The following is a 20,923-nucleotide window of genomic DNA, read 5'->3' as shown; positions in this document are numbered from 1 at the left end:
TAACTGTTTTACACACTCGCTGTATAAAATTTCATCTGTTCTTGAAATAAATTTATATTTGTGCAGTATTGTGATCTTTATCTAAATCTTTTTTCCCCAGGATTTAAATTTATCTGATATTTGTGGTATTTGGAAGGATTTCTAAAGCATGGTGGAAAGTATGGTTCTTGACTTGGTTTGATTTGTGCAGGCTCTAAAAGTTTATACCCAGTCCTAATTTTCCCATTGGGCACTGACCTTATGCTTTCTTTTAAGTCTGAAACCTCAAGATTGCCTGCATTTGTACCAGATAAAGACAAATCCCCCAAGTACTGCTGTGTAAACCTTCCGGATGGCTCATCGAGCAAAATGGCTGTGAAATCTGGGTTCTCCATCAAAGAGGTGCTCTCTGGGGTCTGCGAGAAACATGGCATTAACATAGCTGCAGTGGACCTGTTTCTAGTTGGAGGTGATAAGGTACTGTATATTCCTGGGCTTTTTTGGAAGTATTTTCATCCCCATTTTACGAATAAGGAATTCTGTTCTCTCAATACTGACGTGTATTTCCTGGTTCTACCTATAGCTTTACATTGGCAATGCTGGTTAATGTAAGGGGAATTATCCACAAAGAAAACAAATGTGTGGTAGTAGGTGCTACTGCATTAAAGCCCGAAACCATAGTGACATTCAGTTGTTCAAAGATGAATGGGATGCATTAATGCTAGAAACGAGGTACAGGTTTTAATATTGAAGAAAATTTCCAAGACAACAATCTGTGTGGATGGTGCAGTGTGTATGTGAGGGCTCTTAGTCCAACAGAAATATCTCCAATTCAAAGACAAGCTGTGGGCATTAAGTATTCTTTTAAATTCATGCTTTTGATCCATCTAGATGATTACGATGACAAAAGTCAATGAATGGTCATAGGTACCAGCTTTTTCTTTTAAAGCTTTTAAAGACCTGGCTGTGTTTTCTAATGCACCATTTTGTATAATTTACGTAAGTTGAAGAATCTAGGTTTGTTTTAAAAAACCAAGTTCTTGAATACCTGCTGACTCCAGTGGAAATTGAGTTGTGGTCATTGTTTCACACCTAGCCAAAAGAAAATGTGCTTCAATCATGTTCCATGTTGTAAATGAATGCTCACTAGAATGCATGCAGCCTATAGTAATAATATTCTGAGTTATTTTAAAAAGAATTAACAACACAGTTGCTCTTTTTTACGTACTTTAAAATTAATTTTCTCTCTTCTCTTCTCCCTGATGTGCTCTGTAGCCTCTGGTATTGCACCAAGACAGTAGTATCCTGGAGTCTCGGGACCTGCGCTTAGAAAAACGCACTTTATTTCGGTAAGAGTCAAAAATAGCATCTTCCTCTGGCATTTTTCACTCCATTTTCTATTTTACTTTTCGTAAATGCAGTAAAGGATGTTGCCAGTTACCTGTGGAGGCTGTGGAGCTGCAGGAGGGGGATTTCTGGATTGCTCTTAGGATACAAGTGGGATCTTGATGCCAGTGTTCCGGTTTAGGGACATTTAAATATTACTATGGTGTCAAACAGCTCAAGCTGAGGCAGCTGTGAAAGCACTGGACAGATCTGTGGGTCCAGAGGGACCTTCCACATCAGGAAGAGTAGGTTGGAGTAGCACAAGAATGGGATGGAAATTGAACTGTGAGTCTCCTAGTCTTAAAGTTAAGTGGATATATTTATTGATGACATGTTCCCATTCAGTTATATCTGTAATTATATGCCTACCTGGAAAATTACAGTAAGACTAATTGTATAAATAAAGTTCATCTGATGAACCCTGAGTCTTAAACAAGTCAATGTTAAAGTATTAGTATGGGTATAATATAATGCAGTACACGATATATTTAGTTTTATGTAACATATTTGATAGCATAATTTTTTTCAAAATAATGTTTGTATTTTTTTCCAAAATGAATCCAAACTAATGCTATGAAAACTTCTGAAATAATTATTTCAGGAAAAAGTAATGAAGTAAAATATATTACATTACTGACCTGCACTTTTGAAGTGAATAAAGTTTATTTTGTCAGGCATTCCTCATTTTGGCTCTATATTACTTTTCCTTAGGAAGCAGGGCTAGTTTCTATTTAAAGGTACTTCAGGTTAATAAATACTGCATAACATATTCAGTTTTGAAATTGAGATTGAGCAGTCTTTTATTAGGTGTGAGCTTGCTGAGTTTCCAAGTTAAAAAGGAACTTTAAGTAGGCAGTACCATATGTTATTTGTGTGTTAATTAAAATGTAGAAATATTCTACATTATTCCCTTCTCTGGGTAGATGCTATGTAAGCAAATATAGTCAAATATTTGGACCACTTTCAGACAAAGGAGAAATACTATGTGGCTATACTTAGTTACCTCAATGTTTGCCACTTCTGTATCAATTACCAGCTAATGATTTAAATGGATCATTTCAATTTAGTAACTGTTGAATTCAAAGAAAATATGAAAGACAAAGTTTCAGTTATTCTGGCTTCTTGTGGAAGGGAAAAGTCAACATGACTAAACATCTTGTACATAAGTAATTTTTTTTATAGAAAACATGAGTTTTATATTTAATTGAGACTGACAAAATTACTGATAATTTTAATATCTGATGTACATTTCTTCTGATTGTTTTGTTAGTAATAAGCCTGTCCTTATTTTCATACTAAAGTACCATTGCAGTCAAATGAGGCTTGTGGAGGATTCAGGGCACGGATAAAGAGCATTAAAAAAAAAAAAAAGGCACCAAACCAAAGCTGGCCACAGCTCTGTGCAGAGAAATAGATGCAAATGAATTATTTGTTTGGGTTTAGGGTTTTTTTTTTTTAGTTTTTTATTTTATTATTCTTTGCTGTTTCAATAAATTTATGCAAAATTGCAAAATAGACTCTGAAGAGAGCTGTCATTAGCCTGTAAATTCTAAGTTAATTGCTTTTACAGCTTTGCTATATAAGTTTCTCTTACACCAAGTTTCCATGATGTTGCATCACCAACCCTAAAAAAGTAGCATCATCTGCAATTCTACTGTGTTTGTTCCTGTGTGTAAAAATTAAAATACGTGTCCAAATCCATCTCAGGTAATTGAATAAGAGGTTGTGAGTCTCTCCTGCGGAATTGAGAAGAAATATTTTTATTGCATCCAAGTCTATAGTCAGGCATGGAATCACTTTGGAAGCACTCCTGGACCAGACTGGTCAAAGTATATCTCCCTGTAAAGATGAAAGTGCTGTGGAATGCTTTTCATTGGTCTGAAATAGACTGGCTCATGCCTTCACTCAGCTCTGGCAAGTGAAACAGTGGAATTTTCATTTGTGTTAAACATAAATAATAATAATTTAGATATAGTAATAAAGAAATAAAAATAAAATAATAAATTCTTTGTCGCTTCAGTTTAGGACAGATTTGTGCTACTGCAGTCCCAGCTAGTTACTAACTATGAATTGGTATAACTTTGCTGTAGATTGGATTTTGTATATTTTTGGACACTTTATTTACTGGAATGTTTCACACTTAATGTTACAATTACTGTGTTTTAGGCTGGACCTTGTTCCAATCAATCGGTCAGTTGGTCTGAAGGCGAAACCCACCAAGCCAGTAACAGAGGTCTTAAGGCCTGTGGTTGCAAAATATGGTTTAAATCTTAATGAACTTGTGGCAAGACTAGTAAGTATCTTTTGATGTAATTCAAGCAGCAGCATTTTCTGTCTGGAGAAGATCATAGTCCCTGGAATGATTCCTCTCCTGAGAATTAGGCATTAAAATATCTATAGCTACATGTTGAGATAAAATGCATTGTAGTCATAACCATTATGCTTAATAGTAGTCACCTCATATATTTAGTCTACATCTGTTTGATATTCTGCTTCAGAATAAATCCAACATCCTAAACAAGCAAGCCTGAACTTAGCTTCTTCCAGAGCTCAACTCCCATTATTAGCCAGGGAAAGTTGGTTGGATTAAAGCTTTTGTTCCATTATCCTGGGAATTATGAAATTTGCCGCAAATCCCCTTGCAGAAACTTTTTGTGAAAGCAGACTGATCCAGCTTCTCTACTACTGAACTCTTGGCTATCCTGTTCTCTTTTCTATTATGCTGGAATACCTAGGAATGTAAAGTTAATTTTGTGGTATTTCTAGTATGTATGCTGTCTTAGCTGAACTAGTCCAAGTTTTTAAGATAACTGAAAAACATGTTGGTATAAAGGTAACTTCATTTAATAAAATTACAAAATTAACAAAATACAATCAATTTAGAATATAAAATAATCTTCCGTGTCCTCTGAAAAACATGATTTTCTGAAGATACACACTAATGGTCCTAGAGTATTTGAGCACACTTACAAATTGGATGATTTTTTTTTTCTCCATGTATCTTTTTTCCCCCAAATACCATTCTCCTCACAGAAATGGGTTACACTCACTGAAATCAAGGTATTTTTACACCAATGGAGTAAACATTCTTAGAATGGTAGAAGACTATATTGAAGCTACTCTGAAGCATAAAAAACGCTTTGCTTGTTTTGTTTCAAAAATGTCAGGCTGCATAAATTTGTTCTAAAAACAGCTTTTTCTCTATTGCATACAAACTATGATCCGACTTTAGAGTGGTGAGCAGGAACCACTTGATCTTGGTGTCCCTATATCTAATCTGGATGGTCAACGGGTTGTTCTAGATGCAAAAGAACCATCAAAAGCTAGAGGTAAGTTAGTATAAAAGCTTTTGTTTATGGTTCCAAGTCAGATTTATAAACCCTGACTCTGGTTAGTTTTTCCTGTTGATGTGAAGGTGAGGCAAATGTGATTAAATTTAGATACATCACGTGTGGCATATATTCTTTTTAACTAAAAAGGAGTGCAGTTTCTGAAGATCAAAGATTAACTTAATCTGTGATAGCAAGTACTTCTACTGTTGCTGTAAGAAATTTTGCAGTAGTAATATTTGAATTTTTTGCTTGCATTCAGCCATAGATCCACACACAGACTTAAGAACATAGTGCCCAGTAATGAGAATAAAGAGCCAAATATCTTCTGTGCATTTGGCAGTTATTCAGTAAGGAACATTCTGTGTAAGAAAAACAGATGCAGTTTGTGCAGCAGCTATACATACTGCTATGATAATCTCCTTCTTTAGCATGAGAAAGTAGCAGAGCCTGCTTCTCCAGTTTTAAGTGGTGATTTCTGGAAATAATGCCAAAAAGGATAAAATTTGTGATTACCTTGGGCAACATAATTGGAAAAATAAAAATTTATCAACTAAACAGTTGACAATCTCTTGGCATAATTAACACTCTAGATTAATGTAAGCAGCCTTGAGAGTAAAGGTTTGGTTTCATTAGGAGACCTTTTTAGGTCTCACTTAATTTTAAAAACTGCATTAGATATGGTTAAATTAAGCAGACTTAGAGCAGAGGTCCTCTTTGAGGGAGAACTGGCATTATAAAGACGGAGGTATTTATTGAGGAGAATCAGATTTGTCGTTTTTCTAGTCAACAGAAGCAACTGTTATTTTGAAACAAGTTTTCCATCTAAACACTCTCACAGATAATTTGTTTAAGAATTACAAGTAAAGTCTAAATTGCCTGAATCCAGTGTGCTGCCAGCAACTGTAAAAGCCTAAGTCATAGAGGATCATTCTGGCAGTGGATTGGTTCTGTGGCAATGTACCAGTGAAAGAGGGCTATGATTCTGTGTTGGTACATTTGCTGTAGGCAGATTTATTTTGATTGAGCCATTTGCTTAGCTAGAAGATGGCAAGGAGGATATGACAGTGTCTACAAAACAATTGGTGCACGAAACAGCTTGGAAAAGACTCAACATGGCCTTTCAATGGTCTTTTCTGCTGATTTTCTTTTTTAAATTCTAATTTTGAGAATTGCGAACTGAATTACTAGCTCAGATTTTACAATTATTTGATCGAAAGCAACTGAAAATTTAGTGTGTAAGTGAAACTTCAGCATCTTTAAACTTTAAAAGTAATGTTAGTATGAGGAAAATGTGAAGATGGGAGGGTGATTCTGGTAGGTTTTTACTGAAAAGTATCAGAGATACCAACTGTGCTCACTCTTTATTTTCTGAGTACATATTAGAGCAATTTTAGAGCAAAAATCTGTTGTGTCTGTCATTGTCACTTAAATGTTGCTTCTTTGGGGAGTTATAAATCGGTAGTTACAGAAGGTATGTTTATGTTCAATGTTTACAGAGAAACAAAGAGGCGTATTAGTAAAACAGACTGCAACTACTTCGAGAAGTCAAGGATCTACTGTAAGTCTTCTGCAACGATTTTTCTCCATTAGATCATCTTCTGTTTCCTTCTAGAATTCTAGACTAAAGGCTGCATTCACACATGATTTTGAATCGGCCAGACTATGTAACTAGATTGATGATAGCTGTAACTCGTCCGATATTTTTCCACTGTCAACAGCATTTATTTGTGAAGAACTTTGTCTTCATGATGAATCAGTTAACTCTTTCACTGTGTGGTGTTTGTTGTCTTGTGTCTCATTGGCTTATCTATGTTTGAAAATGATTGAATTACTCTGTAGTTCAAAAGCCCTGTGTTATGTGAATTCTTCAGAGTAAAGAATATTATATTTATTTCTACCTTTTTTGGGAACTGCTGTGGCAAATGTTCTTTGCCATAATCAAGACTAAACTAAAGCGTTTTTTGTGGTGTTAGAGAAATGTGTTTCCAAAATAACTTTCTCATTCCCTTAGGCCATTTTATGTATACAATGATAGAACCTGAATGTAAGTAGTACCTTAACTTTCCTTCTAATGCAGGGAGAGGGAAGAACTCTAGGAAAGTCTAATTCTATCAAAATGAAAGGCGAAAATGGAAAAAATGCTAGGGAAGTCCGGCTGTCAAAGAGAGAAGACTCTATTGCAAAGATTGGGAAAAAAAAATGTCAGAAAATAAATTTGGATGAAGCAGAGGGTATGTGAACTTTATAGCTTACATATTAACATAAGTAGTCTTAGAAAAATTTTGTGTCTGTGTAGGATAAAGTACCATGTGTTTAATACTGTGTTGTGAAAATCATAGTCGTGACCATTACATTTTTGTTTGGTGTGTTTGAATTGTCAAGTTTTCTTAAGTTGAAGGTAAAATTTTAAGAATACTCTAAACACAGATGTAGGTGCCCAATGGGATTTTCAAAAGTGAGGGGTACCTAATTCCTGTAAAATAAAAAGGAATTAGTTATTCAACTGCAGCTGAACATCCCATTGGATACTCTTTGTGAGCTGTGTAGAATCCTGGCTTTCTGTTCACCTTTATGTAAGTGTTTGACTCACTGACAGGCATTGCACAGTAGTGTAGACCCTAATGTACTCAGGTAAGAATTTTTGTAAGTTTTCTGCTGAACTCTGTAACAGCCAGGGCAGTGCAGTCTGACTGCGGAGGAGTCGTGATGGGCAACAGGAAAACTTGCATTCAGCAAATGCACTGAAAAGGTGTTTAGAAGTAGAAATAAGCAAAGAGGCCATTGGTAATCTTGCGTTTTCTGAGTCCTATTTTTACCTTTGTTACATATTAATAGTTCTGGTGATATCATCAGAAAAAATCTCATAAGAGAATTTGCTTTCTTATAGAAAGATGTCCATGGGAGAAAGAGAAATAAAAATGATGTAGCACTAGAAGTCTTGGTGTAACACCCTCTGCCCTAGGACATGAACTGAAGTGATTACCTGTCTGTCAGCCCTACACGTTCCTCCTTATTTTCCTATGTAGAAAAACAAAAATCAAAGGACATACTTGACCCACAGATTAAAATTTACTGCTGAAATCACCCCATATGCATATCCAAAACCTGGTTATGCACATTTATGCAGCAAATGAATGTTTTCCTCTGAATGTTCATCTGTGAATAAATGTCCACTGACTAGAACTGAAAAAAAAAAAATGCTATGACTAAAACTTCTACTGCTTAAAATAGATGTTTTTTAATGTAAGTTTTACTACAAAATATTAGTGCATTTTAAATTATTTTCTGTTACTTACTCTTTTGTTAACTTGTTTTTCCACATTTTAATACTTTCATTTTTTTTCCTAGGACTGAGTAAAACATTAACATAATTTGAAAACTTCAGAATTCGAGGCTTTCACATTTTATTTTGAGTTTTGTGAAATTTGTCAAAGTTTGGAAAGTGCATACCAAATGTTGTAGACTGTTTTTTAATGCAGAAACATACAACTGTTCTATGAACTTTGAAATTTCAGAGACATTTTTGTATGACACATCTTAGAAATGTTGCATGTTTTAATATGCCTACTGCCATTTTGCAAAACTTTGGCAATAAGAAGCATTTTGAAGCTTCCATCTTGGCTACGTTCAGATTTTATGGCATTTGAAAAAGCATGTTAAAAAGTCATTTTTACAAATACATTGCAAAGCCTGCCAAGTATGAGTAGAGGATTTAGGAATAAGGTCATACAAGTGCAAGTGTATGACTTCATATTATGCTAAGTTAAAACTGATACTAACATTCTGTTGCTTTATTTCTTAATGGCTTTTGCTTCAAACAGTATTTATAAGCTGGGTTGGAACTGTTGATTTTTAATTAATCTGTTGGAGATGGCCTTTTAAAGCATCTTTTAATATTCTGTAGTTAAAGTGCTTTCCTCTTGAAAAATTAGGACATGCAGAGACCCTATATTAAGAATTACATATTTTTATATGTCTATGTTTTGTACCAAAGAGTTTGTTTATTGTTGCAATGCTTCTTTTTTGAGGAGTGGTATAATTCTTAGCTTACAATTGATAAGTTTCTTGTTGCCAAGTTTTGAAACTTTCTAGAACAGTGTTGATCTATTATGAGTATTATTTATATACAGAAACATATTAAACCATTGGATATCATTAAGAACATGATCAGAAAATCGCTTCTAATTGTGTTAAAACCTCTTTAAAAAGCTGCCCTATCGCTTTTGGTAGTGGCTCCTTGGATGGTTACTGACTACCTGTAAGCTACTGATTCATTGCAGCTCCAAGTAAAATGGGGTTACTTAAATCATCTGATCATACCCTGTGATGATAACATCCTGGTTTAAAACTACACCATGAATTGAATTTAAACTGTGATAAAATATAATTACACTGAGAGAAACTCAATATAACGAGGAAGTTTGCAACATTCTGAATCTTTGAATGTTCAAATGGCATGCTATTTTTGAGTTAAGATGGGTAAGACCCATCCAGAATATAAAAACGTGCACCCATTGTCTGTAAGACTAGAGCCTTGTTTTGTATAAAGAATTAAAAAATCCTGTGTATGTGTACAGATTTATTAACTGCGTAGAATAGAAGATGTGTTCAAGGCTCAGTGAATTGCAGCTGTTCTAAACTGCAAAACTCTTACAATAGCAATGCTGATGGTCTTAATTATAGTGATGCTAGTGAACATTGCTGCAATTGAAAAAGTTCCTAATTAACATGGGATCTTATTTCAAGGCAGCATTGAAAGAATTGAAGATCTTCATGGAAAATAAATGTGCTGAAAATGTACGTTTTAATGGCATTGCACTTTCTGACAAAAACTTGTCAATTTTGGGTTTTTCCCCAATAGAATTTTTTGAACTCATATCCAAAGCTCAAAGTAACAGAGCAGATGACCAACGTGGACTGCTAAGGAAAGAAGACCTTATTCTTCCTGACTTTCTTCGTTTACCACCCACTGGACCAGAACCATCCTCATCTACTCCTGCAGGTCCTAAAGGCCTCAGCAAGCGAGTTTCAAAAAGTGATGGCAATGATGGATGTACATCACCCAGTGGAAAACAGGAGTCCGTGCAAAACTTTAATGAAAATTCAGTAAAGAAAATGGGTTACTCAGAAAATAAACATAAATCTGCTTTGGCAGCACTCCACAGTCAGAAGACTTTCAGCGTTCCTTTTAGCCCTCCGTTGTCTCCAGTTCCGCACGCGCCAGAGAACAGTGCCACGGTATGGAAAAGGCAGTCGAGAGAGTTACAAGCCGAAGGCATTCAGATGGTAGATGATGAGAATGTGGCAGACTTGACTCTTGTGGCTGGAGGAGATATTTGTAGACCCAAAAACACCGAAGGAGATATTAGTAGCCCTAACAGCACTTTGCTACCACCACCCCCGCCGACGCCACCGTCAGACATCAGTAAACTCACGGAAGCCAACTATCCACCCCCAACTCCTTTTGCAGGTAATCAGGAAAAATCTGGATTTCAAAGATCCAATTCAGGTATTTCTAGATTTTAATAGTGTTTCCTTTTGTGTAAAACTACTTTTCCTTAGCACTGTTAATCAGTATTTGGCACCCATTAAAACCACAAAGAAAATTCTCTCTGCACCTTAATTTTTTTTTTTTTTTTTTTACCAAAAAAAAAGCAGGAAAAAAGATTTTAATTGCCTTAGTCTATTCTAACTGTAATATTTCTGGTTGCCTTTAACAGTGTACTTTTGTTTGGATTTAGCGTGTAGCCAAAAATGGCCACATGCAGGCAAATCTTTGAAATACATGCACGTGCTATAATTATCTCATTCACCCTCAGAGTACAAAACAGGGTATCAGCATTTTGAGCTCCATAGCACTGTTGTGTTCCAGATTCTCCGATCCATTTCTCATAATGAGATACATGATTAGTGTTTGGAAGTCTAAGTACTTTAACAAAAATCCTAATTATGTGGTGAAAATTGCAGTATTGTTTATGATTAAAATTTTAAATGGATAAGCCTCAACTTAAAATATATTTCACTAATAAATTAGGTATTTGTGACTAGAAATAAAAATGTTATTTTTTTTAACCAATACTTTGCTACACAGAGTAGATTGCATCTATCACACTTTCTCCCAGAATATTCACGTATCAAGTAGCTTTCTATTAGATAATTTTAAAGAAAATATGTAACTTTTTTAGGATGTAAGTTTCATGGTCTAGCAATATCACAGAGCAATATTAGTCCAAGGCTGAAGTATGGAATTTCTTTATAAACATGGACTCTAATAATAATTGCTATTACCAGAAACAAGAATTTGGAGACAATGGGTGTCGTGACATTGACATTTTACAGTCATTGTACTGTGCATTTTAATGTAAAATATAAGAAGAGGTATCTATGTGCTACATTTATTTTTGATGTTTCACAAACATAGTGCCATATTTGTATGATCACATTTCTTTGTGATGTGGGAATATACATTTTAATTATTTATCTTTTTACACAGAGTATTTGATACTGTTCTTTATCTGTATGGCTGATGATTTGTAAATACTTCTTTGGTTGTTGGATGCTTATAAATGGCAATGCAAATTATTCCATCCTCTTGGTATTTTAAAAGCCAATTCCTTTATTAGTAGTATCTGAGAAATGTTCTATAAGCGCTACCACTTAATTTCTGAAACTGAGTATTGGATGGACTTGTAACCAGTGCCTATGAATAACAGAACCACATAATGTACTTCAGACATATTGATGTATATATGCATAGATTTGTGTTGGTGTCTTTCTGATAATATGACAAGTGTACAACATAGGTATCAATTTGCATATTTTTCAGTGAGAACTGTTAAAAAACCATTTGCACTTAAAAAAAACTTCATGAATTTACAATATTTTAATGCATGCCATAAGTTTCTTTGTAACCCTGAGCTGTAGCTTTCCCTTTTCCCACTTTCTACTTTTTACTTTGTAGAAATCTTTGTGTAGTTTTCACATGTATTTTGTATCTTTGTTCTCTCAGGAGTAATAAATTCTAGCTCTAGTTACGCAAACTGGTTTTAAGCTTTCATTTTCTTCATTGTTTTAAAAATTCTTTCAGTCCCAAGTTAAGAAATTATCTTCTTATAACAAACAGATTAATAGATATGAACTAGCAATTACCATGAGACAAAGCTGACAAACGTTAGATTTGTTATTAATTTAGACATCAAAGGGCAAACGCTGTCTTGAGATGCTGACGGGTCACATGTAAAATCCATAGCATTGGCATGTGCTCCAGAAGGCAGATAGATAAGACAGGAGATTTCTTTTGAATTAGTCACAACAGGAACTCCTGAAAGGAGAACTTCTTCTGTCTTTGGGTTCTTGGGCTAAACTTTGTATTCATTACTTTCCTTCTTATTTTAAACTAAAGCAACTCTTCCCTGGGCCTTAAGAAGTGAGCTGGTAATCTCAGCTCATTTGATGTGGAGTAACCAAAGTAACCACCTCTTTATGTGGTGGTCTTGGGTAAGAAATGAGGGGTTGGATGGGTGCTGGAGACCACACTACTCTTTTCACTCTTTGAGATGGGTCCTACATAACAGCACTGTGAAGCCTAATTAAAAAAAAACAACAAAAAAAAAACCTGCAGAGAGGCCTGTAGTGCTGTTAACTAGGTCTCATTGTGTTCTGGGGGATGAAAATCCAGTTTTTCCAAAAGTCACTGTGTTCCCACATATTCGTGGGCCTCCATGAAAGAAAATAAAGCAGTTGAAAGTCCTGTAGCAGTTCCCCTTCTAAAATTATTCAGACTTTTTCCTAACAAATAGCTAATACCCTTCATATTGAATTTAATATTTTTTAAATGTGTTTTAATTAACATGTATTCCAACTAGTGTTCCCTACTTTCACTGGTGATTGTGTCTTATTATTCTGTCATAGTCACCCATGAGAGTAAGTAATCAAACTAATTTTGCAAAATTAAAATCTAAATTTATTTAGCTTTTTGACAAACCAGATTTTTTTTTTTTTTTTTTAGGAATAACAAAAATTTAAAAACAAATATAAAACACCTTTCTTTTTTGCTACAATCTTACTGCATAGAATAACTGCATTCTACACTCCTCTCACAACACACTACTATTTAATGGGAACTGTATTCTATAAAACAACGGTGATTTTATGGAAAAAGTGTGGGCTGAAGCAAAACTTTTCTATTTTCATGATTGGAGTTTGCATGGAAAGGCTGTTCAATGATGTACATAATTCTAATAAAGACTTCTGGAAACTCTCTCCAGTCAAGAATCAAATCTCAAAGGACTAAATCATTAATAATGGTTGCTTTTTTAAGTGCTTTAATGGTTCTTCATTCATAATCTCCTATCAATGGAAATTGCATTTCTGATTGGTTTATTCAATTAAAATGTTGGGATGTAAAGAAAAATAATGACCACATAATTTGAAGAGGTCTGTAATCTTGGTTCCAAATTGGCACAGAGACAAATAACATGTGTGCTCACCCTGCTCGCGATGGGTTTATAAATGCTGGGAAAAGGACTGGAAGGAATGAAGGGGTCCCTCATGTTCTGCAAGGGGCAGTTGCTGGTGTAGCAAAGCCAGGCCAGTGTCCATCCCTGTCATGGGTAATGCTTGAGGGTTTTTTCACTTGACGATCTAGAAAGCAAAATGTGAACAATGGAAGGCAGCAAAATAAGGCTTGCATCACTCTGAGCTTCTGAGAACAAATTTGCAAACACAGTTCTTAACTTTCTGAAATAAATGAAATGTTTTTATGCTGTATTAATACTTAGCTGTGAAGTAAATAGCAAATCAGTTAGCAACACAGGAATCATTACTGATTCTAGTTGCGTTACTCATCAAGAGAAAATGTCTTTATTTTGAATAAGCCTGCTAGTTCTGGCAAATTTCCCACTTTAAAAATCAGAGGTTTCTGGAATCTGAAGACATTCTTTCATGTCTCTGCATATAATGGTGGTCCCATCTGTGGAAGGAATAATTATTGTGTGGTGTGATGGGCTTGAAGTGATGCATTCATTTTTGAAAGTGTTAAAATGCCGATTTAATCTCTTTGGCGCTTTTTTTTATTTTCTTTTTTTTAAATTGGCTGATATGGTCTGGGTACTTTGAATGTTGTCCAGTTTTTCCCAAGGGGTTGGGCACGTGCATTACCCACGTGCAAAATATCTGTCATGGGGAAAAGCAGCCTTCCAGACCTTTAGTCTCCTCAAGAGCTGTGAGTGTTAAGCCACAGGCTTTGCACTGGATTGTTCATTCTGCAATATTCCACTAGTCTGAGTTGATCATGATGGTTGTTAACTCTACTACAAAGTAGGTGGGCATTTAGTCATGATAGCAGTTGGGCTTTTTCATGGAATACCGTTTCATCCTGAGGTAGGACAATTTGCAGCAATCCAGATTGAAGTGCACAGACTGTAGATTTGAGTCCGTCAAATTGTTCTTCCTTCTCTTAAAAAATTCCCTATTGTTTTTGGGGCATTTTTTTCAGCTAGGATAAGAACTGTTCTTAAAATGACACTACAATTACAGTCAATGGAATTAATTCTTTACCAAGTATGAAGGTTTGTTTTTTTTTTTTTTTTAGTAGGTCCTTTTTTTTTTTTCTTAAGGATCCAGCAATGCAATCTAAAGAAGAGTTTATTCAAAACTCCCCTTAAATAAGAATATAATGTCATTAGTTAAGATAGAGAGCCAGCTAGGGAAAATAAAAGCATGGTTAACTCTCTGGAATTATACTTTAGTAAAATGTCTGTGGAAGTTAAAGAATGAATTTAGAGAGTCTAAAGTTATATAACTGTTTTTTGGGAAGAAACTGCTTTGTTTCTGAAATAGGTATACAACTGTACCCTCAAAAGAAACTTGCTTCATTTCTTGTTGAAAAGATTTTTTTCAGAAATAGAATAGTTAGTACCAGTGCTAGGATGTTTTTGTTGTGAAAGATTAATTACACAGAAATAAAATGCAGGGTAATCTCTTGGAGCCTGGGACTGGCTATTGTTCCCAAAGACAAAAAAAAAAAAATTCTCCAACTGCTCTTTATTATCATTCCCAGAGAGGACGCAGTGCCCTAGAGCTGAGGAATAGAGATCAGATAACAACAGTGGGTTTTCTGTGACTTTCACTTTTTTGGCTACTAAACTTTTCAATTCTAATGGTAATGAAGTCCAAGTGCAAAAAAGTTTGTGATAGTTAAGGAGATTAGGAGCAATCACATGTCCATCTTCAAAATTTGAAAATAAACCTTTGTTTTTGTAATAAATTATATAATTTATGTAACTAATATTTTATATAATCTCTTAATTCATGTAGCATCTTTTAGAGACAGTCCAGTGGCATTCCCTGTGTAAATCAAGATAACCACATGAATGAAAACATAAATAAAAATTTAAGAAAAGGAAGTGATTATGACTTAAAAGATGTAAAAATAATGTAAATTACTATTTTTAACAAAGAATGTTTTCTTGCAGTATCTTACATCCTTACTGGTTCTGTGTAAATTTATAGAAGATAATTGGATTCTGGATCAATATAAATAAGTACTCATGACGATCCAGAAATACTAAGGCTGGGATCTGTTAATCCTCTTTTACTCAGAGCATGATTAAATGTGAGGATTACATGTAGTATATGCCTGTGATCAACAACAAACAAAGGAGGATAGTTTTAGAGTAGACAAATGGGAAGGAAGGAACACCTTGGGGGATGATTATTTGAAGTGTAAAGTTTTTTCGAACAAGCAACAAGATAAACATTTTCGAAAGAACTGCAAATTTTATCACTGACTGGATGAAATGTTAGAAAAATGACAGCTGCCCTTTGAACCAAATGCACATGGGCTAAACCCAGATCTATGCAAGCCCATGGCAGCATTTGGATGATGAAATGAACTTCATTGAATTATTGGTTGAAATGTAACCAGTAGCCCTGCGAAACCACATTTTAGACTTTCATAGTTGAAAAATACCATAAAGAATGGCAGATTAAATGAAAATGGATTCAAGTAATTCAATCCACTATTCCCCAACACAGGACTCTCTGCAATTATTAAACCTGCTGTTACCGACCAGAGGTGGAAAACCAAAACGAAGGTTAACAATAAATGCTGGAAGATCACACTGAGGGCTGAATATGTGTAGGCTGCTGCAGAGGCATTTTATCATGTCTGCTGCTTGGAAAGTAGTCAAAAATTGTTTCAGTTTTAGCAGTGGAGAAACAGAAAGTTTGAGCAAATTGGACTGTGTTATTGAGGGCATGCATGTCTGCCTGGATCAAAATTCAGAACTTTTCATTTAATTTATTCTTGGACTGTTCCTGGCCTTTAAATAACGTATGTAGTTCCCTTCAGCTGCTGTTGTAGCTGTGTGCATGAAAGGTCCCTGCCCTCAGCAAACACAGGTTGCAGTGTTCCCTCTTTTGCATCTATATGCCACTGGTGAGCAGCAGTGGCCATACCAGCTCCCTCTTCCATGTGATAGTCCAAATTTGTCTTTCTGAATAATGCTTGGTGCTTTGTTCTTCCTGTGAATGCTTTGGAGATAAGTGCAATGAAAAGATTTCCATCTGCCCTTTCTAAATTTGATGCTGCAAATGTATTCCCAAAATTTCCAAGACAAAAGTAAATAAAAAGGTAATGTAGAACGTTGCTGCTTTGCAGAATAACCCATTTTCTAGCTCGATGCCTTCATTTTACTGAGTCAGATTTCAAGGCACTGAGCATATGCTGCAGTTGCTGTTTCATCATGCAACTGAAATTCAGCATAAAAGTCAAATTTCCTTTGAAAAGATTTAGCATAAACTGTAGGTAGGCATCTTTTATTAAAGCTGCTTTCTCCTCAGTGCTGTGTCAATTAAGAGATAAAAAGAAGGAAACTGCCGAAGAAAATTTGACCTGTGGAATTCTAAAGCTTTAAATTTAAAGTATCTTTTCCCCTGCAGAAGCATAAATAACTTTAAAAAAAAAAAAATCTTGCAGTAGTAACAGTATGTCAGCCAGTGTGGAAGTCATTCATCCACCACTTAAAAGAATCCATGTGTGGGAGGGCTAAAATGTAGAAGTAGCATTTCCTAACAGTTTAGGAGAGGAAGGGATAAGTGTCTTTCCCAGAGTGAAACTGCCAGATTACATCCACGTTATGAAGTTACTCATACTGATTTATTTCCAGGACCCTGAAATGAACACCCACTACAGGAGTGACCATCACAGAGCTCCTTTTCTCAGTCTCATGTAAGAAAATGCTCTCTCAGGCTGTGTGGTACTACTGTGGGACAGGCTCCATGGGGTCAGAGGCTGTGTCTGCCCAGACTTCCCTGTTACAGCACACTCCAGAGCCTTGCTGCTTTGGAGACTGGAAATGACTGATTACAGGTGGGGGTGGTATACGTCTGTAAATCACCAGTTCCTGGAATTGCTCCTGAAAACTTCACTGGCTTCTTTTCACAAGAGCTATATTCTAAGTATTATGATATACTTCAAACAGATTCTTATCTGCTCTAAGTCAGTACAAAATCATTAATCTGGAGCTCATTCCCTTTAACTGAGATCTAATCCTCTCTGACATTAGAAGTCAAATGCCTGGCATCAATGGTATGAAAATCATCAGGATATTCTTATCTTTCACTAGAACTGAAAGCCATCTAGATAGTAAATGATTTTGACAAGAACAGTATGATTTTAGCAAAGTTAGAATGGTAAGTGAAACACTCAATTTACATGGAAGAGGTTTTATTAAAAAATCATAACTTAAATTTGGCACAGTGAAAAGAAATGAATTTATCAGTTATGGTATAGAAACAATATAATTGCGAGGTGCTGTGAGTGGACCTTTAAATCCCCAGGCATCTGCACTAAACTTAGGGTTATATGATCCTATCACCTGCATTTGGCAGTTAATGCTGCTCCTGAAATTTCCAGGTTTTTTGTGACCTCGACTTTGTCTGGAATTTGGCCAAATACTCCCTCATTCCTAAACTACCTGGAAGACAATATCTTGTGATCTCTTGCTTAGATCTTAAAGTTTGAGGAATATTTTTATACAGAAGATTTCCCTTTGTCTTCCTCTATAAAGATAGTTCTCCATAATGATAATGTTAAATTTAGAATGCTTGAGAATAATACACAAAATCCAAATATCAGAAAAAGAGAAATACTGGTAACAGAAATCAGGAGATCAGCCAAAACAGTGCCTGATTGTAGTCACCTTTGGAAAAATGCAAATGGGGGCAGTTAGCCTTCTAAGCAGTCATTTGGCTGTGAGTCTGTAACACAGCAGATCTCTGGTTTGAGGACAAAAGATGACCTGCATCTTCCCATCTCTAAGCCAGCTGGAGCATATTAACAGGATCAGATGCACAAGAAAATTCTCTGAGAGCTGTGCAGAATGCTTAGCAAGGGAGGAGGAGATTTCCAAAAGGTGTGATTGTGGTATTCCAGCCTGGAAATTCACCTGTGTGACTACTCCCCTAAGCAGTAGTTTCCTTTCCCTGCTGAAGTTAGATAGGACATTTGACAGATTAGATTTGGGAAAATGTGATAACATTCCTGATGTGTTTTATACAAGACAAAGCAATCTGCAGAGCTGTCCACGGAGGTTTTCATCACTTCAGTACGAGAATATATGAAGAGAAATTTTACTTGTGAAGGCCCTCTGCACCTTAGACGGTGCTCTGCACAGCTAAGTGTGTTCAGGTAGTTGTTACTCAGAAAGAAAATATGAGAAGGAGACCAGTGCAAAAGTGTTACAAACTTCATTGAAACCTCATTATAAAGCTCCACTGAATACATCCAGATCTTGAGTCTACTTAAAAACTTGTGGGATACATTTATACACAAGCTGTTTTGGTGAATCTCGCCTGTATTTTTGCTGAACAGCTTGCTTCATAAAAGCTTTTTCTTAAAAAAAAGAGGAAAAAAATTACATTAAAATATTTTTTTTCTGTGTAATGCTACTCTTGAAATCATCTTCCTGTTTGGTGAAGATGAGCCAAGATCTTTTCTGCCCTGACAGGAAAAGTGAAACCATCTTCACAGTATCATCCCTTAGTAATTCTATATTCTTTTGAACTGGTATTTTAGACAAGATGTTCTCTATTACTGCCCTGCCTCTAGTAGTAATTTATTTGATGCTACAGAGAGATTGCTTCTGAAAAGGACATTAATAGAAAAACACGTCTATAATGTAGATGTGTTCTTGTTCACAGACGAGCTTATGTCTTGTGAAGCCTGAGAGCAAACATTGACCTTATTTTTGCTGTGTTCCTATAAGACAACTTGCACGCGCAGTTGCTTTGTGTTTTGACTCAGTGACACCATAATTCCAAGACTTAATGGCATTTCTTATATTTAGCTCTAGAAGGGCTTAGCATCCAAATAAAGAGAGCAGTACTTGCACCTTCCTCGGCAGGAGTTTCCAGCTCTTTAATCTCTTGTACCCTGTTAATGCAGGCTGTGTGTTTAGACTGTGGAAAGTGTTTCAAGCTAGTTCAGGTCAACGTATATGAGACCTTCCACCCCAATCAAAGTTGTTCCTTTACATGACATTTAATAGGAGGAGGTATTCTCAATGCTAGGACAGCTGGATGACTCATGCTCTGTCAATGCCATGTATTTGTGGTAATTTGTCATTAGTAGGCATTTTAGCAACTTGTAGCTCTTTTAAAGCAACTTGAAAGGAGAATCACAGATCTTCAAAGGGCATAGAATAGTAGATTAAAGAGATCAAGAGAACAATTCAGTACACTCATGTTAAGGTAAACGTTCCAGAACAGAGGAGCAGCATTTTGCAGCACAGCCATGCCAGCAGCAGTTAAAATTAAGCCAATGTTCAGCTTCAGCAGGGAGATTTAAACACAAAGTGTAATTTAGTACCATTAAATGTGAGCTGCAATTTAGTAGGCTGGAGTCATGCTGGGCTAACAGGGCTGAGAAAGCTTTCTGTCTCTCTCTTGTCAGCTGATTTGTTTGGAGTTTGATCTAATTCCACTGAAAAAACGGCAAGCATTACTGATGCGAAATATCCACATTACTCATGTGGGGCTGCGCTGTAGCTGAAACACCAAACATTGCACTACTTAGGATTTTAACTTATTTTTCTTAAATAGAAAGCTTTAAGCCTCAAGAAGACCCTGCAGTGATTTGATTGAAAGTGCTTTTTTTGTCTTTTTCATTTGCATTTCCCCCATTCTCCATATCAAAAAGTTCTTGATTCCGATGATTATACATGGAAATTTCTTTCCCTTGCATAAAAATGTACCACTCACTATGTGGAACAAACACAAATAAAAGATTTGAAAGACAGCTGTGGGATTTAACCACACCAGTCTCATGGGATTTGTGTGGCTAAACATGCTGGTCAGGCACTTGCATGTACTGTGGCACAACATTTGAGAATGTTTTGGGTAAAACATATCGGATAAGATGGTATTTTTTAAAAGATGGATAAGAAGATATATGGAAATAAGGTATTATATGTGAAATGGAAGCCCCTACTCAGGTCTGCTTTTGTGCCTTGAAAGTTTATCTTTTTTTCCCTTGGCTCTCAGTTTGATTAAAAGCAGTTCTCTGTCTCTGAAAATGTTGCCCCTCTTTATATCATTATGGGGAGAACCTCAACTAGAGAGCCCGTGTTGTTAACTGTGGTGCGAATCCTGAAGTCAGCTCCTTCATCCTTCCCTTCTTGCTGCTGTTGACACAGGCAAGCCAGCTTCAAGAAGCTCCTTGTAGTTTGCAGGGTCACACCTAACACAAAACTGGCTTTTGGGAACTCAAGGGTTTAAACTACAGTTGTCTTGGGATAGTGACACGTGTGTAGTCTAGAGAATAGGCCTGAATCCTGGCAATTGTGATTTCAGAAGTGCCCATGGTCACTCGGGTATTTCTTGAGTGTTTAAAGCACTCAAACCTCAGAGGGTTGTGCAGCCCTTCAGAGGGACCTCAACAGGCTGGAGAGATGGGCAGAAAAGAACCATCTGAAATTCAACAAGGGCAAATGCAGGGTCCTGAACCTGGGGACGAACAAGCCCATGGACCAGCACAGGCTGGGGCTGACCTGCTGGAAAGCAGCTCTGCAGATAAGGACCTGGAGGTCCTGGTGGACACAAGCTGTCCATGAGCCAGCAGTGTGTCCTTGTGGCCAAGAGGGCCAGCGGAGTCCTGGGGTGCGTTAGGAGGAGCAGTGACAGCCGGTCGAGGGAGGGGGTCCTGCCCCCCTGCTGAGCCCGGG

General features: G+C 36.2%; 1 protein-coding gene across 7 annotated transcripts in view; it reads left to right on the top strand.

The window, feature by feature from the left end:
• RGS12 (regulator of G-protein signaling 12) overlaps nucleotides 1-20,923 on the top strand; it is an 85,282-nt gene that overhangs the window by 58,270 nt on the left and 6,089 nt on the right. For 4 of the 7 annotated variants that reach the window (XM_017727703.1, XM_017727710.1, XM_017727709.1 and 1 more), the window contains 8 exons: nucleotides 256-456; nucleotides 1,255-1,328; nucleotides 3,532-3,658; nucleotides 4,598-4,694; nucleotides 6,194-6,255; nucleotides 6,775-6,928; nucleotides 9,559-10,022; nucleotides 10,053-10,167. In XM_017727703.1, the coding sequence (XP_017583192.1) occupies nucleotides 256-456; nucleotides 1,255-1,328; nucleotides 3,532-3,658; nucleotides 4,598-4,694; nucleotides 6,194-6,255; nucleotides 6,775-6,928; nucleotides 9,559-10,022; nucleotides 10,053-10,167 (1,294 nt within the window). Of the gene's footprint in view, nucleotides 1-255; nucleotides 457-1,254; nucleotides 1,329-3,531; nucleotides 3,659-4,597; nucleotides 4,695-6,193; nucleotides 6,256-6,774; nucleotides 6,929-8,045; nucleotides 9,205-9,558; nucleotides 10,023-10,052; nucleotides 10,168-20,923 lie in introns of those variants that run through there. The other 3 variants (XM_017727705.1, XM_017727706.1, XM_017727707.1) reach the window with 3 other exon arrangements.

Source organism: Corvus brachyrhynchos, unplaced genomic scaffold, assembly GCF_000691975.1.
Source record: "Corvus brachyrhynchos isolate BGI_N302 unplaced genomic scaffold, ASM69197v1 scaffold80, whole genome shotgun sequence".
NCBI classification, from domain to species: domain Eukaryota; kingdom Metazoa; phylum Chordata; class Aves; order Passeriformes; family Corvidae; genus Corvus; species Corvus brachyrhynchos.
This window is presented reverse-complemented; position numbering and strand designations above follow the sequence as displayed.